Source organism: Loxodonta africana, chromosome 12 (assembly GCF_030014295.1).
Source record: "Loxodonta africana isolate mLoxAfr1 chromosome 12, mLoxAfr1.hap2, whole genome shotgun sequence".
Classification (NCBI taxonomy): Eukaryota; Metazoa; Chordata; class Mammalia; order Proboscidea; family Elephantidae; genus Loxodonta; species Loxodonta africana.
In genome coordinates this window covers 91,363,729-91,381,638 of record NC_087353.1, presented here as the reverse complement: position 1 = coordinate 91,381,638, position 17,910 = coordinate 91,363,729, and the positions used below count along the sequence as shown (strand labels likewise).

The window sequence follows — 17,910 nt, the reverse complement described above, 5'->3', positions numbered from 1 at the left end:
CCTGGGAGGACACTTAGGTCAGGGCCAGGTACAGTTCCCTCTCCTGAGCCCCGTGAAGTCTGACCACCAGGCCCTGTGCTTGGCAGGTTCTTAGCCTGCACTTGTCATCAGGGGAGCCTACCACCCCCCTACCCCCCCACCACATACCGTGTAGAACTGTGCATTATGAGGGTTTGCGGCCCAGCCTCCCAGCCTGGGGGGCTCCCACATGGGGGTCCGGCTTGAGGATCCCAGCCTGCCTGGCCCCAGGGTGGGCTCTCTAGAGGCTCCTGAAGGGACGTGCAAAGCCACGTCCTGGGTAGGGGGTGACCTGAGCTGGCACACGGCCATCGCCAGAGGAAAGTGTCCCTAGACGGGGCAGGAGACCCCAAATGGGGCAGGCACCCCAAGCTTTTGGACTCCTTGCTGGCACTCTCTCCCCTCCCCCCAGACCCCCCTCCTCCAAATGGCCAATGACCACAGGGTGGGTCAGCACTGTGCTCTCAGGCCAGATGGAGGGGTGTCTTTGCTGGCTTGTGCTCTGGGGTGGGAGTGGTGCCTGAGGGAGGTGGTCCTCAGGGGGCCTTCATCCACCAGAGCCACTGAGCATCTTGATTTAAGCCCACCTGACCCAGGAGGAAATCCCTGCTGGCACAATCAGTTTGCACTCGGCTACTAGCTGCAAGATTGGCTGTTCAAACCCACCCAGTGGCACCACGGCAGAAAGGCCTGGCGATCTGCTCCCGTAATGATTACTGTCAAGAAAACCCCATGGAGCACAGTTCTACTCTTTAACACATGGCATTGCCATGAATGTGTTGGAATTGACTCGTTTTGGTTTTGGTTGGATCCAGGAGCTATATTTCAGCACTGGCTCCTGCCTTTCCAGAAAGTACCATCTGCAGGACCCCTTCCCTCAGTCCTGGCTTCTCCTTGGTTATGACGATGGGAGACTCAAAACGGGAAGAAGAGCCATCAGAACTGCATAAGGAGCACCCACACGCCCGCCCCCAACTCAACAAGCTTCCCAGTCTGTGGTGTTTTTACTCTGCCTCATTTCACAGGAGAACTTTCACGCACAGAGAGGCAGACTCAGTCGCCCACCGTTCCGATTCAGCCGTTGCTGACATCTTGCAGTTTTGCTCTGTCTGTATGTGAACGTGTGTCTGTTGAGGAGTCCTTAGTGGTACAAATGGTGAATGTGCCCGGCTGCCAACCAAAGGTTGGAGGTTCGAGTCCAGCCAGAGGCCTCAGAAAAAGGCTTGGCGATCTGTTGTTGTTGTTAGGTGCCGTCGAGTCAGTTCCGACTCGTAGCGACCCTATGCACAACAGAACGAAACACAGCCCGGTCCTGAGCCATCCTTACAGTCGTTGTTACGCTTGAGCTCATTGTTGTAGCCACTGTGTCAATCCACCTCATTGAGGGTCTTCCTCTTTTTCTGCTGACCCTGTACTCTGCCAAGCATGATGTCCTTCTCCAGGGACTGACCCCTCCTGGCAACATGTCCAAAGTATGTAAGACGCAGTCTTGCCATCCTTGCTTCTAAGGCAATCTACTTCCAAAAAATCAGCCATTGAAAACCCTATAGAGCGCAGCTTGCTCTGACACACACGGGGTTGCTATGCGTTGGCATCAACTGGATGGCAATGGTTTTTGTTTTTTACGATTAGAATTGAAATACGCATCTGGGATCTCAGAAAGGTGTTTTTTACAAAGAAAAGCAATTTCTTGTCTGTCTCTCATTTCAAGTGGAGAATAATTGTTTGGTGGCCTTCCTGGGTGTGAACTGGCCCACGGGTCAGCTCTGGCGGGAAGGTTCCCAGAGGGCAGGGCTCTGGGGTGTGCCCCCCTCCAGGTCTCAGCTTCCTGTGTGGACTCACACCAGCTGTGGCATCATCTTACACAAGTGCCCTCAGCGTCCTGGGGACCTAGGATGATGAGGGTGGGACCCTGGCTTATTTCCCAGGGATCTTCTCCCCCAGCCTCCCCTTGCACGGACAGGGACATGGAGTCCGAGAGAGGTGCCTGTAGAATAGGGTCTTCCGGCCGGGGTCCCAGGTCCCCTACCCGCTGCTCCGTCCACCCCTCAGGGTCTCTCGGTTGCCTACCTGACCCCCAGCCTTTGCCTTCCAGACCCTGACTGGGCCTCTCATACCCTCGGAGTGTTCATCTGCCTGAGCTGCTCCGGAATCCACCGGAACATCCCCCAGGTCAGCAAGGTGAAGTCGGTCCGCCTGGATGCCTGGGATGAGGCTCAAGTGGAGGTAGGAGCCTGGCAAGGGGGAACCTGCAGGGGCTCGGGGCAGGGACAGGGGGACGGGGCAGGGGCCAGGGGGACGGGCAACTCGCAGGTGCATCAGGGTGGGAGTGGAGGGGTGGGGAGATGCACAGAGGCAGGGTGACGGGCAGAACCACTGAGGAAACCGCACGCTGTGGGGCCTTGGCCCCGTCCCCGTCTCTCTAGGGACATGGACATCGTCCCAGAGCCTCTCAGCCCTGGGAGCCCAGAGAGCCTGGGTGTGACTTCGGAGGGGCCTGTGCTGCTGGAAGGGCCTACTGGTGTAGCCTAAAGGTCAAAGAGGATGTGACTTTGTGATTTTTGAGAGATGTTACCAAACTTTCTGCCGTAACTACTTACGTGCACCCCAGCGTCATTAGGAGAGGGCTTCCCACATCCCTGCCCACACTCGTAGGAGCCAGCATTTTCCCTTTGCTGTGGGATAGGGGAAAATTGTGTCCCCCAGACAGTCTTAATTGAGAATTTTCCTATCTTGAGCAGCATCGAGCATCTTGTGATATGTTTCAGATTCGTTGTGGCTTTTTTTTTTTTTTCTGTGAACTGTCTGTCCGTACCCTTCCCCAGCTTTCTACTGCATTGTTAGTTCTTTTGATCTACTACAGGTTCTTTGTATCTTAGGGAAGTTAACCCTTTGAGATATTAGTAGAAAACTTTTTTTTTCCCCTAGGCGATTTGTCTCTTAACTTGGCTCATAGTATGGTTTTTGCCATGGAAATTGTTTTCCTTTTATCTAGTCAAATTTATCACTCTTTTCTTGTGTGGTTTTTGGGGTTTATGGCTATCCTAAGATTAGTAGTATCTTTTTTTAAATAATGGCTTTATTGAGCTACAATTCACATACCACGTAATCCATCCTTTTAAAGTGTACAGTTCAGTGGGTTTTACTATGTTTGAAGAATGATGCAACCCCCACCACTATCAAATTTCAGAACCTTTTCATCACCCCCCAAAAGAAACTCTATTTTAATATCTGCTAGAAAGAGTCTTCCTCCTCAATTTTCAGAATTCTCTAGGATATTTTTTGCTTGTTAATTTTTCAAATGAACTTCAGAATCATAGTCTAAAAAATTCTGTTGTTATTTTGGGGGATTGCGTTAAACTTACAGAGCAACAGAGGGAGACGGCAGTTTTTACATCGTCCTATCCAAGATCGTGTTCGGTGTTTCTTTTGTGTGCCTCAGGGGAGTGTAAAAATTTTTCTTTGTAGAGATTTTGAACACTTTTTATTCAATTTTCTTTTCTGTGTTTTCTCATTGCAATTGGTCTCGTGAATAGGGTCTTTCCTTCTATCGTACCTTCTAACTGATTGATGGTTGACACGGGGAAGCCGTTGTTTTTTTTTTTTAATTCTGGTAAATAAGTATGTAAGGAAACATTTGCCATTCCAACCATCTTCCCGTGTACAGTTCAGCGACATGAGTAGTATTCATCATATTGTGAACCCATTACCACCCCCCGTTTCCAAGGAAAAGCCAATTGCTTTGTGAATTTTGTGCCAGCCTCTTGCTGAATTGTCATTGTTTGTCATTTTTCCCAACTGATCCTCTTGCGTCCTCTATGTTTATGACCCTCTGGTCCTCAAAGCTCCATGGCTTTAGGGGGAAGGGAGACCAGGAGGCAGCTCCATGGGAAGGGACATCTGGGGAGAAGGCCTCATGTCAGCTCCCTGCTGCAAACTGAGCAGTGGCTGCCCCGTGCTTGTTACTGTTGTTGTCGTTAGCTGCCTGTGAGTGGACTCCGACTCACAGAGACCTTATGTACAACAGAACAAAACACTGCCCAGTCCTGTGTCATCCTCACAGTCACCAGCATGTTCGAGTCCCTCGTTGTGGCTGTCATGCCAATCCATCTCACCAACGGTCTCCCTCGCCCTCGATGGCCCTCTGGTTTATCAAATGTGATGTCCTCCTCCGGTGATTGAGCCTTCCTGTTTGTCCAAAGCAAGTGGGTTGGACAGTATTCTGTTGTGATTCCTAGAGTTTTCACTGATTTTCGGAAATCGATTGCCAGGTCTTGACTGTGGTGGCTTGTGTGTTCCTGTGATGCTAGAAGCTATGCCACCAGTATTTCAAATACCAGCAGGGTCACCCACGTTGGACGGGTTTCAGCGGAGCTTCCAAACCAAGATGGGCTGGGAAGAAGGCCTGGCCTGTGTGTTTAGTAAATCCAGCCTCCTTCCCTAGCCCTGAGGCATGTGACCTGGCCCCCCTGGCCTCTCCGGCCTCCCTCTTCCCTAGCTACCAATGCTGGCCACCGGCGCCTTCTCCTGCAGGCCAAGCACTCACCAGCCCTGGGGCCTTTGCACATGCTGTTTCCCAGGCCATGAACCCCCCTTTGCGAGACTGTCTCTTGGCCTCTCTCAGACTTCACATGAGTGCTGCCTCCCCTGAGATACTCTCCTGGTCACTTTTATAAACTGGCCTCATGCCTCTGCTGGACCCCCTCACAGCCCCTGTGTCATCAGTATTTAGTGTTTGTTACGGTTTGGAACTCTGCTCTTTATCTTTGTAGTCTGTGTGCTGTCAATAAAAAGCAAATTCAGACTTAGTAAAACCAACCACCAAACCTGTTGCCGTTGGGTCGATTCTGACACATAGTGACCCTGCAGGATGAGAACTGTCCCATAGGGTTTCCAAGAAGCATCTGGTGGATTTCAACTGCTGACCTCTTGGTTAGCAGCCATAGCTCTTAACTACTGTGCCACCAGACTAAGGAACCGTTTATTCAAAAGGGTTAGTGGAAGGTGGGGGCTATTGCAATGGGGGAGGGGTTATTGCAGTGGGAGAGGGGGCTAGTGCAATGGGGGAGGGATCTATTGCAATAGAGGGAGGGGCTACTGCAGTAGGGAGGTCGCTATTACAATAGGGAGAACTCTGACCGTAAGCTCAGCAAGTGTCTCGAGAGTTAGACAAAAAGGGTTTTTTTTTAGACAGGAGAGTGAACGAGCTAGAAAGGACTGAGTGTGGGAAGGGAAGTGGGCTGAGCTGTCTGTGAGACAGGATAGTAAGTCAGAAATTCTGCCCTGAGGGCAGCCTGTTCAGGGGAGCCCTTAAGGAGGGGCTGGGTGCTAGCTCAGGCTGGGGGGCCCTGTTCAGGGGCCTGGGGGAAGGAGAAACCCTGACTCAAGTGGTTAACCAGTATCCTGTTCTGATCGGCCAGTGGGACAAGCAGCTCAGCTGGTCATGTATGAGTCCCGGGTTGGGGATTGGACCGTCTGGTCTGCCTCATCCCAGGTAAACCAGGGGCATCAAGAATCTTGTCTGAGTCATGTGCGGACGGGGCATCTCTGCAGCATGCTGTTTCCTGGGACAACCAGGGGGGTGGCAGTTCTTAGCCTTGGCTGTTTTCAGGGCTCACAGGGCTCGGGTAAAACTCAACACCGTAGCTGCCTCACAGCAGTATCAGCTCCGTCTGGGGCCAGCAGGTTCTGCCTCTCTCCCTCCCTGCATCTGTCTATAGGGCCCTAATAGCGTCTGTACACAGTAGCTGCTTGCTAGTATCTGTTGATAGTGAATCAGCAAGGCCTTGAATGAGGTGGGAGTCCCTGGGTGGTGCAAACAGTTAACACCCTTGGCTGTTAGCCAGAATGTTGGTGGTCCAAGTCCACCCAAAGGTGCCGCAGAAGAATGCCGCAGTGATCTATTTCCAAAAAATCAGCTGTTGAAAATTCTATGGAGCACGGTTCTACTCTGATGCACAGCGGATCACCAAGAGCTGGGGTCAACTGGACGGCAACTTTTTGTTGTTGTTAATGAAGTAGAGCTGGGGTGTCGGGCTGAAGGCACAGGCCCTATAGCTAAAACCTTGGGTGATTCGTGGGACCAAAACTGACTGGACATGGAGGCCCTACCCCACCCTACTCTCCCTGCGCCTGAGGGATGCGGGGCAAAGGGTGGGCCCCGTCCCTCCCCGCGCACTCTGGGACAGAAGGGGGTTGGATTTCAAATATAGCAGTGGCCAACTCCTTGGCTGTGGCCCAGGGGGTCAACCTGTACCCCCACAGCCGGAGCAGGAGTCGGGCTGACCTCCTCTCTCTTGCAGTTCATGGCCTCCCATGGGAACGATGCTGCCAGAGCCACCTACGAGGCCAGGGTGCCCTCCTTCTACTACCGGCCCTCCTTCTCCGACTGCCAGTGAGTGACACTCCTACCCCTACTATCACTGCAAGGGGGAGGGTCTTGGGGAGAGACTGTGGGGGTTGGGGCGGGGGTTCAGGAGGAGGGGATCCCAGGGAAGGGCTGTGCCAGCTGGGCCCCAGGGAGCTATTGGGAAGGGCAGCCTCACTGCGCCCCAGGCCCCTGGAGACTAAAGTGGGCATGGGAGGGGGAAAGTGGAGTCTCCTGCTTTCCTCTCACTGGGTTTGGCCCTTGGGGCGGGGCATGGTGGGCCAGAGAGAGGGCCAGGGAAAATGTTTGCTATTGAGGCTCTTGTGGGTGTCAGGGCCCCGTGGGTGTCGGAGGCCCCGTGGGTGTTAGGGGGTCCTTGTGGCTACTCCCCTTGCAGTCTGGGGGGAGGGCACATCTGGCTCAGCAGCAAGGGAGTGGGTGTGGAGGTCTGGGGACCCCTCTCTGTGTACCATCCCTCTACCCACCGGGTGTTACAGAGAGCAAGACAGAGTAGGAAAGAGAGAGAGAATGAAGGCTGACCTGGGTCCCGCTAAGTGTAACACCAGTGACCTTGGTGACCTCCCTGAGCCTCAGTTGCTCCATCTGCCTGGTGGAAAGAATGAGGTAATGGTAACAGCTCACGGGCCTGGCACACCTGTGCTTACCTGACAGTGCTGCTGGGGCTGGCCTGGGACCGGACTCCCAGCTCTGTTTGAGCATCCCCTTCCTCATACCCATGCTGAGTCGTCCATCCCCACACACGCCCCTTCCACCTCCACCCAGCACAGATGCAGTGCCCAGGAGATTCTGTGAGGACTCCCCTCCTCCTGGGGCTGTGAGGGCCGAGCCCCTTCCTCCTGGGACCCTCTTTGCTGACCTCCCTGGGGGTTGGGGGCATCTCAAGGGTGGGGCGGGGTGGACCTTCCACATGTCTCTCCTCCCAGCCCAGCACAGGGCAGACCCCCTCAGAGGCTGTGGGAGAAAGGGGTGGTGGGGGAGGGGAGCACGTGACCACCAGACTCTGGGGCATCGGGCCCTACTGCCAGAGTCAGAGTCAGATGGTGTGGGTGCTGTTCTTGTGGTCAACTATTGTCCAGCCCACCCTCGAGGCCTCTCCCCAATCTTCCCAATCTTCGAGGCCTGTGGTCAGGCCAGCCCCCACCCCAAAACCTGCCCTTCTCCCCACCTGGGTACCACGCAGCCTCTGGTTTGCTGGGCATTTCCCCTCTATTGTCTCCTGTTTCAAACTTAATTGCCCGTGAGACTTAGGTATGAAGGGCTCGGGAGTCTTGTGTTTTGTAATTGGAGTTAAATGGACAGACATGAAAATGGCTTTCCTTGTTCATCCTCCAGGCAGCTCCCCGGACTCCCTGAGGCTGGGCAGTCCCACTCCCCCAGCGAGGCTGCTGTGGGGGCTGCCGGGACTTAGGGGCTCAGGAGCTGCCTGGCTTTGCACTGGATCTGGCCTCAGGAATAGTGGGTGGGGACTCCGGTCCCCGGAAGTGTTTGCAGGGCTTTCTGACACCCAGGGCTCCTGTTTGGGGCCCGAGCCCCCAAGGCTATGAGCTCCACAAGGCGGGAAGGGAGTCTACATGTTCTCACTAGCTCTAAAAGGGCCTGGCTCTCAGAGGGTGTTTCATGGTGGGAGGGAGTGGGGAGGAAAGAACAAAGGAAGAGTGGATGGATGAATGGATGGAAAGAAAGATGGGTGGGTAGGTGGGTAGGTGGGTGGGTGGATGGAAAGATGGATAGATGGGTAGGTGGATGGATGAATGGGTGGGTGGAAGGAAGGATGGATGGATGAATGGATAGAAGGATAGATGGTTGGGTGGATGAATGGAAGGATGGATGGGTGGATGGATAGGGGATGGATGGAAAGAAGGGAGGGAAAAAGAAAAGGAAGGGGGGAGAGAGGATGTCTTGGCTAAGATCCAGCAAGCTACTCTTGGGCCTTTGGGGTTGGTGCAGGGAGAGGGGCTGGGAGGTATGTCCAGATAATAAGTGATCCACCTCCTCGTTGCTTGTTCAATAGCGCTGATAACACCCCCCCCACCCCCCTACCGGGTGCTGAGTGCTTTACAGGAAAACTGATTAGAGCCTGGGTGACCTCACAGATGGGGAGACTGAGGCCTGGTGGGTGAGCTCACTGGCCATCCCTGCCTGTCACTGTGGGTCAGGGTCTGGACCAGCCACTGAGCTGTCTGCACTCACCCCACCCCTCCTTAGCAGGGATGCGTGGGAGGGGGCGCCTCTGGTGGAAGGGCAGGTTTCACATCCTGAGATGGGAGGTGCAGCCAGAGCCACCCCTTCTCCCTGGGCTGCTGGGGCCCCAGGCCGTCTCGGGATGAGTCAGCAGCGGTGGCGTGCGTGGCACTATTTTTGAGACATGATTTTATCACCCTGACGAAAGGCTGCCTGCGCCTGCACTTCCCGCCTGGCTGAGCTCGGCTGTGCATCCTCCATCCCCGTCCACCTTGCAGGGGCAACTCTGAGGGGAGCTGGATGCCAGGCACTGACCCCACCCTCCTGAACCCTTGTCTGTAGGTGTGGGGGCCACATGGCCCAAAACCTGTGGCCCCCACCCCATCGCAGGGGCTCGGCTCTGCATCGGGCAGTGGCTGTGGGGACGCGGGAGGGTGCGGCGTCCAGGGGCAGAATAGGGTCCTGGGAGAAGCCACCAGTCTTGCTGGGCCACTGGGGAGACCCTCTGTAGGCAATTCACTGGGCAGCCGTGAGACCCAGGGGAGCGGCAGGGTGTGAACACATGGTGTGCACTGCAGAGGGCTGGGAATGGTGGGAGGAATTCTGTGATTCTCTGTGCAAACTGTAGAGTGCTGTGCAGTGATGGCAGGTGAGGTGTGAATCCCTGTGTAAATTGTAGAGAGCTGTGACATGACCGGAGAAGATATGTGAATTTCTGTGTAAACTGTAGTGTGCTGTATACAATTGTAGGAGGTGGCATGTAAACTGTAGAGGGCTGTGGAATGATAGGGGTGGGGTGTTAAACTGTAGGGTACTGTAGAATGGTAGGAGGCAGGGTGGGAATGCACTTTGTAAACTGTAAAGTACAGTGGGCTGCGGAGGTGGGGGTGGGGGTGTACTGTATAAACTGTGGGGTGCTGTGAGCTGTGGCCACCCACCCCCGGATGCCCCTGAAGCCTGTGGCCTCTAGCCAGCCTGGGCGGGCAGACCCAGACTTGCGAGTCCGGTTAGAATGCACGCAGAGCTGAGCCCTGTGCCATGTTCTGGGGGCAGCTTTGGACCACTGAGAGATGGGCTGATCCTGGGGACCTCCAAATTCAAATATCACTGCCCCTCCTGGCTGTGCGGCCCAAGGTGGCTACTTCTGCTTTTTATTCAACAGGCATCTGTGGGCCAGCTGCCCATCAGGGTGAGCGCTGCAGGCACCTCCGCAGATAAGCACCCAGCCTCAGTTTCCCCTGGGGCACTCATGTCTCCCTGCCCCTGAACCCATGCCTGGTAGGCAGTCACCCCAAGCACCTCCCAGACCCATAAGTTCAGTGCTGGGTGTGTGAGGGCCATTGTGATCCTAGGGGTCTGGCACCAGAGGCTCTGGGGGGCGCTGGGGATCGCTGGGGCCTGGCTCTCCCAAGCTCCCGTGGGGAGTGGGTGGGCACAGGATCTGGTAGGGTTACACCCTGGCTCCTTCCTAGGGCTCTGAGAACATTTCCTCACCTTCAGTGGGGGTCCTCGTGCTGCCACCCACCCGCACATACACAAGGCAACAGGAGGGCCAAGGGGCTGGCCTGTGCCAGTGCCCCCAGTGACCTCTGGGGGCCTAATCAGCTCTCCATGGCCATTCCAGCTGGGACCCTGCAATGGCCAACAGGATTGATCCCAGGAAGTACCACCCAGGGGGTGGGTACGCAGCTGCTCACCCACCCCCCCTGCAGCCACTCCCAGAGCTTCCTTCTCCTGCCGCTTCTGGAAACCTCTGTGCTAGGCTCCAGGAGGCCTTGTGTGTGGGGCCCTAAGTGGGGGGCTTAGACGAGGCCACATGAGGGCCGTCTGCTGACGCAGTTCCCTGGCCCCCCTTTCATGTCCACCATCTCACTGACTGCCAGGGACCCTGCCTGCCACACTCACATGGGCCCCCATGGCTCCAAGAGCAGGCGTACTGTACCCTTGTGGCACAGATAAGAAACTGGGCAGGAGGGGATGACTCCCCACAATCATGCCTTCAAGCCGCTGAGCTGGGCCTTCAGGGTCCCCCGAGGCTGAGGCCACGGTAGGAGGGGCAGGCTGAAAACCCCCCGGGCGTGAGCCCCAGCTCTGCAGGTGATCCGCGGGCCGCAAAGCCAGAGTCTTCCTGTTTGTTCTCTTCCGTGTAATTGGCGGGAAGCGGAAAAACCCCAAAGCCTGGGGGACTGGGGTGAGGGGCGCTCTTGGAAAGGCCCAGCCCTGGCTTGTGCTTTGGCCAGCTGGGCAGTGTAGTGCGCAATCTTGGTGGATGGTATCAGCCTGCGTTTATGTGGCTAAAACCAAAGAAGGAGCCACAAGGGCCTGTGCGGGGAGAGGGAGGTCCTGGGCCCTGGAGCTCAGGATGCTTCAGACTGCCCCCAGGCCTCTGGCTCCTTGCGGGGAGGAGATTCTCCTTCTGGGGGCACCTTCAGGGGGGCTTCTCCTGGGGCATGGTCATTTCTGAGTCTCCTAGGGCTGCCGTAAGGAAATACCACAGAGTGGTCAGCTTATAAAAACAGAAATTTACTGTCTCAGAGCCTGGAAACTGGAAGTCCAAATCAAGATGTTGGCAGGGCCACGCCCCCTCCAGAGGCTCATGGGGAGGCCCCTTCCTTGTCTCTCCCAGCTTCTGTAGCCCTGGGAGTTCCTTGGGTTGTAATGCGATAATGGGTTTAATAACCCAAGAAGTATGTATTAAAAGGAAGTATCCAGTGGACTATTGCCCAGCTGTAAAGAGAACTAGGGTTCTGATCCATGCATGGGTGAGCCTTGGGAACATTATCCTGGGTGAAGGACACCAGACACAAAAGGACAGATATTGTATGGGTTCACCTGTATGAAATGCCTACAGTAGAAAAATGCATAGAGACAGAAAGTAGATCAGTGGTTGCGAGGGGCTGACCGTGGGCTTGAGGTTTCTTTTTGGGGTGATGAAAACGTTCTGAAATTAGATTATGGTGATAGGTTCACAAATTCGTGAATATACTAAAACGGTCACTGGATTATATACTTTAAAAGGGTAGATTTTATGGTATGTGAATTATGTCTCAATAAAAAACAAACAAAAAATGAGGAATTAAAAGGTAGAGCTATCTGATGAGCAAAACATTTTAAAAACTCAAAGGCGACTCGATTCCAGGATCTCAGCATTAAATGCCAAGCCTCAGTCTCGGCAGTTCTTTCGGGGTCTCCTGCCCAGAGGGGTCATACCCCAAGCCAGCTGAGGGCGCCAGGAGCCCTGCCCTGCAGATTCCTGTTCTGGAATCTTCCACCAGGTGATAGATTTCTGGGTGGGTTAGTGGCACTGCCCTTGCAGCCGCAGACTCAGTCTCCCCTCTCTCTGCAGACTCCTTCGAGAGCAGTGGATCCGAGCCAAGTACGAAAGGAAGGAGTTTGTCCACCCTGAGAAGCAGGAGCCCTACTCAGCAGGTAGGGTGGGCCTGGGCTGGGGCACTGCCTGGGGGTGCCAGACCGTGGGCTGCAGGACTCAGACCACTAGGGCTGGGTCCTTCTCTCTCCTCTTCCTCTTTCTGTCTCTCTCTGTCTTTGTCCTTCTCTTCTGTCTCTCTCTGTATTTCGGCCTGTCTCCCTGTCTCTCCTCTGCCTCTCTCTGTCTCTGTCCCTTTATCTTTGTCTGTCTCTTTCTCTGTCTCTCTTGTGAGAGCTGGCCCCCTCCCAGTTGCCCTCAGACATATCTCCCTAGACCTTGGCCAGCTCAGTCTTGCTGTCACCCTGTGGGAAGGTGGGCCTAGCCCAGCCCAGGCCAGGCCTCCCCAGCAGGGCAGCCCCTCTCTTTGTATCCTGCGGCTCACTTGAAATTCCCTCTGCATCTGGTTGCTTCCAGATGTTTCTTGCAGTACCCCAGGAGGGCTGCTGGACTCCTTCCTGTACGGGTGGGCGTGCTGGCAAGGTGATGTTGGGGCCTGGCAGTCTGGGTGGGTTGGATGAGATTCTGAGGAAGGTGGGTCCCCAGGGGGCCAGGGGTGTCCTCCAATGCACAGCAGCCGCCCCCACTGGTCTCCACAGGGACATGTGTCTCTGAGCTCCTGCAGTTCCTCACCAACCCCCTCCACCCAAGAGGCTGGGTGTGTGCAGTGGGGAGGCCAGGCCTCTACTGTGTCGTCAAGCTCAAGCTTCACAGATGTGCTTTGCTCAATCACTTTGTCCTTGTTCAACAGATGGGGAAACTGAGGCAGGTGGCATGACTGGGCTCTGAGTGCTGTTGGCACAGTTAGCACAGGGCCGGGCCAGTGCGACTGGCAGAGAAGCAGGGGGCTGCCTATTGGAGGAGGAAGGCAAGCCCAACCTCCCTGGTGGGCCTTTGGGCACATGGGCCGCCGAGCTGGACCTTTAGCCAGTCTTGTGACCTCTGACCCTGAGCCTTCGTATACACCCTTCTGTAAAAGAAAGGCAACCCTCAAAACGTTGAACATAGAATTGCCCTGTGACCCAGCAATCCCACACCTGGATATGTACCCAAAAGACTTGAAAACAGGAATGCAAACAGATACATGTACACCAGTGTTCATTGCAGCACCATTCACGGTAGCCAGCCAATCCCACACCTGGATATGTACCCAAAAGACTTGAAAACAGGAATGCAAACAGATACATGTACACCAGTGTTCATTGCAGCACCCACACGGTAGCCAGTGTGGGCCATCTACACAATGGAATATTACTCAGCCATGAAGAGACGTGAAGTTGTGATCCATGCTATACAACACGGATGAACCCTGAAAATACGATGCTGGGTGAAATAAGCCAGACACAACAGGACAGACATTGTAGGATCTCACTTACCTGAAACACCTAGAATAGGCAAATCCTGAGAGACAGAAAAATGGATTAAGTGGTTACTGGGGCGGCCGGCGGGGTGGGGATGACTGGTTGATGGGTATGGGGTTTCCTTTTGGGGTAGTGAGAATGCCATGGAACTAGACGGAGGCGGTGGTAGCACAACATTGTGAATGTATGTTATGTGAATTTCACCTCAATTTTAAAAAGAGGGGAGGGAGGAGGAGGAGACAGATGGCTCCAGCACTGGCTGGAGAAGGAGGTGGGCAGTGCCACCTCTAATGCCAGCCTCCAGCTGAGGCCCCCCAGAGGCAGCGGCTCGGGCTCCTTGCCCTGAGATCACTCAAGCCCCTTCTTGGGGCTCCTCTGTTGGAGCTCATCCTCCGCATCCCTCCCCGGGGCTCCTCCCTGGGGAGCTTCGTCGACACCGTCGACACCAGGAAGGGCTGATGCCGGTTCTGAGCACAGAGAAGATTAGCTGGTGCAGTCCGACGCCGGCAGCTTCATCGATCTGAGTAATCCCTTTATCCCCGCTTGGGGCGGGCTTAGCAGGAAGTAATTGGTTCCCACGTGCGTGGGCTGGAGGCCTAACTGTGTGCCGTCCAGCAGTTAGGCTGGGGAGGGGGCTCTGGTGCAGCTGGGAGTTGTTCAGGCCCTGCCCATAGCCAGGGCAAGCCGAGGCTCCTGGCTCTCCTCTGCTCCCGAGGCCTGCCCTCCATTCCAAATGTGACCTGTAGGCAGCCTTTGATTCAATTTCCACCCACCCAGCCAGTCATTTCTTCCTCTCCTAGGGATCTCCAATGAGAGAAAGAGAATGGGAGGGTGTGTGTGTGAACACAATGATAGATAGATAGATAGATAAGATAGATAGTTGATAGGTGCTGATAGGGATAGATGATAGATGCTGGTCGATAGAGATGGGTGGGTGGGTGGGTGGGTGGATGGATGGATGGGTGGGTGGGAGGATGGATGGAGGGATGGAGGGATGGAGGGATGGAGAGATGCTAATAGATATAGATGAATAGCCAGATGGCTAGAACAAGAAAAGGTGAGTACACGAGCATCCGTCTGTACCCTTCCGTGCTCCATTCCTACTGAACCCTGGCCTGCTTGCTGTAGAGCCCCTGGAAGACTCACCCTAGAGCTCCTTTGTCTCTCCAGACTTAAACATCTCAGGGATAGATAATAAGATCACGTGTGAACTGATTTTGTAGGCAGGTGGAGGTTAGGCCAGAACAGGCACATCACCAAATCTTGTGTCTATTCTCGTATCAGGACTCTCTGGCTGTAAGTGACAGGAAATCCAGCCCAGTCAGGCTTAAGCAAAACAGGGAATCGACCGGCTCACATAATTGGATGAACTTCAGGCCCAGGTTGATCTAGGGTGCGAGCAGGGCGTCAGGACTTGGATTCAGTGACTACAGCTTTTGATTCTGGTTCTCTGGGTTAGCACTCACTCTCCTGGTGACAGTTTCACTCCCACAGGTCCAGATTTTATACCGCCCTCGTTCACGTTCTTTGAGAAGCGGGCAGGTGTGCCTCTCACACAAGCCTCAGGTCTCTCTGGCTCTGGTTAGTTTGGGTTGGCACCTAAGCATATGACCAGGGGAATGCATCACCCTGGGTCACAGGTCTGTCTCTAGAATGGGGAGGGGTCTGGGTTCCAGAAGTGGGGGGTGCATATGGGTGGCAGAGTCAGCAGATCTTGGCCATTATGGGTGTTTGGAGAATGAACAGAGGAGTGTCTGCAGGTGTGTTTGGGTGTCATCTCCAGGTACTGAGGTCAGCTGAGGGGCCAGGTGTCTCCCTTAGCATCATGCCAACAAGAGCTCAGGTAGCAGCCATGGTGGGCCAGGACACCTCACTGCCTGTGTCTCCCCGTTCACACCTATGGTTCCCCTGTCAGAGCTCCACCCTGTGAGCATGCATGATTCCCTGCTGTCCTCTCAGGAAGTGAAGTTGAGATGGAGCTGAAGACACTTGCTGTCCCTGGACTGTCTGGTCGCAGACAGAGGGCAGGCCCCAGGCTGAGGAAATTTTCCGGCACAGCATCCTAGGGCAGAGCCCTGGGCCTTTGCAGACTGATCATTGAAATCCACACCCAGGTGGACGATCAGACTCAGCCAGACCTGTGGAAGAGCAAAGATTTTGTGTTCAGACCAGCTGGCACACTGTCCCCCTGTGTACAGCAAGTCCCTTCTCTGCCTGCACCCCCATTTTCTCATCTGTACAAGGCGGGCGTGCAGTCAGAATGGGCAGGGAGTGTGCCAGGTGCCGGCCTCTGACCCAATGTTATCTGATCTGGCAGCACTCCTGCCCCACTAAACCAAAACAAACAAACAAAAAAACAAACCAGTTGCCATCTGTCAACTCCCAGGGTTCGAAGTCACCAGCGAAAGACCACACAGTGCTCTATCAGGGCATGGGAAACACTACTTACACAGAGAAGAGACAGAGCGAGGTCAGCCTCACCATTGGGCACTGGCCTTCCACGGCCAGCAGGCTTGTCTCGCATATGCCAGGTGCAGGGAGGATGTCCTACGTTCGACTGTCTTGTGCCGTAGTATAGGAGACCCCATTCCTTCCGCGCCAGGCACAGATGGAGAAGTGGGGCTGGCCAGGTGCTGCATGGTCCTTGTACATGTGCAAGAGTCAGAGAAAGTTACTGTGTGTTCAGAATAAGGGGAAGGCTTCTCTGATAAGGAGAAGACACTGGGAGGGAGGGAGAAACCCAATTCCCAGCCTCCTTATCAGAGAATGTTCTGGACCCAAGGCCTTTACTTAGGCGGCCCGGATGGGAGGCATAGAGGCAGACCATTCCCCCCAAACCATCAAGTCACCTTTGACTCATGGCGGCCCCATCTGTGCGAAAGTAGAACTGTACTCCACAGGGTTTTCAATGGCAGATTTTTTGGAAGTAGATTGCCAAGCCCATCTTCCGAGGGACCTCTGGGTGGCCTCGAACCTCCAACCTTTCAGCTAGCAGCCGAGCACAAACCATTTGTGCCGCCAGGGACCTCCTGCCCTGCTAACTGTCTGCCAAATTAGCTTCCCTTGCTCAGAGTCAGCGGCCACCGAGTTGCCGGGTGATTAGGGTCAGTTAAGGGCATCACCAGGAGGCAGAGGTGCCTGCCACATAGGCCTTACCATTATCATAAACACTAGAGACTGCTTACCTGAGGTGGGGGCCTCCGCTGAGTGCCATCGAGATTAGAAGGGAAAACACTCAGCATTAGATGTGGTGAGGTAGGGCCGGAAGGCAGTGGGTTAGTGGACCTGGGCGCGTCCACATTGTGCGGCCATATAGGTAGGCCTGCGCCCCAGTGCTCCCCTGGGGCCTGGCATGATACTTGGGGCCCCCAGACCCCAGAGCTGGTTAGAGGACAAGGCAGGGAGAAGGCATCCTGCCCTCATGGCTGCCTGCATGTCCTCCAGCAGGTCCCTGCCTCTCTAAGCTGGGTCCCCCCCACTAGGAGGTCTTTGGCATTGAAAATGGGATTCACTTAGGGCTTCTTCCCAAAAGTGAAGTAACTCTCAGGTTGGTTCAGGGAGCCTTCTGGCCCTTTCCGCCCATTTCACCCACCTCTACCTCCCAGGGTGGCACAAATGACCCTAGCGACCCCGGTTCTTCTCCCCAGCAGACCCCTCCAGCGCATCCTAGCTCTGAAATGCTTGTGGCCTTGGGGCCCTGGGTTCCCCTCCAGGAGGGATCCTGGTCTTGTCCCTGCCACTGCTGAGAAGCCCTGAGGGAATTAAGTGCAGGCCCTGCCCGAGACCCCATAAAACATTTATATCCCGTCCCCATTTCTCTAATGTGGTCACATGCGGGTCACATCAGGGTTAAAATGCCACTTCCTCCTTGGGCCTGAATATTCATGATGATGGCCCTTCAAGCTGCCCCGAGTTACCCCCTTCTCTGCAAGCTCTGATACTTGGGGCAACAGAGCCCTGGGGGTACCCGGGACCCCTGGGGGTCATAGGCCTACCCTCTGCCTCCAACTGCCCACCCCAAGGGGGGATGTGCCTGCCCTATGGTCACCTGGTTTTATAATCACCAGTCAGCATGGGGCCCACCAGCCTGAGAACCTCGACAACCGGAAGGGCCCTGCTGGGAGGACCCTCAGGGTCCAGCGAGCTGTGTCCCCCACCCGCCTCACCTACTGAGGTGGAAACCTCACCCCCGCATCCCCAGCACTGGGGAAGGCCTGGATTCCAACCTCATGGGGCAGGCAGGGCCCCCTTGACTTCAGATGTAGAGGGGTTGGCGGGTGGGCCTGGGGGTCCCGCCAGGGTGATAGGGCTCAGTCATGCCTTCTGCTCCTTGTAGAGCAGGTGGGATATAGGACCCACAGGACCCGCTTGTCAGCACCCCAGGAGTGGGGGCAAAGCTGCAGAGTACAGAGGCATGTGGATGGGGGGGTCCAACTCTGTGAGGGGGAGCAGCCTCGCGGACCCCCGGCCCCCACTTCCTCCCAGTGTCGGGGCAGTGGACATGATGTTCTGGCTGGGCTGGGGGCCCTATCTGC

The 17,910-nt window shown here is 55.3% G+C and overlaps 1 protein-coding gene across 1 annotated transcript in view; it reads left to right on the top strand.

The window, feature by feature from the left end:
* The window catches only part of ADAP1 (ArfGAP with dual PH domains 1), a 46,751-nt gene that overhangs the window by 16,361 nt on the left and 12,480 nt on the right, over nt 1–17,910 (top strand). Inside the window, exons 2-4 of the mRNA XM_003416628.4 lie at nt 2,114–2,244; nt 6,321–6,412; nt 11,934–12,016. Coding sequence (XP_003416676.1) covers nt 2,114–2,244; nt 6,321–6,412; nt 11,934–12,016 — 306 coding nt within the window. The remainder of the gene's footprint in view (nt 1–2,113; nt 2,245–6,320; nt 6,413–11,933; nt 12,017–17,910) is intronic.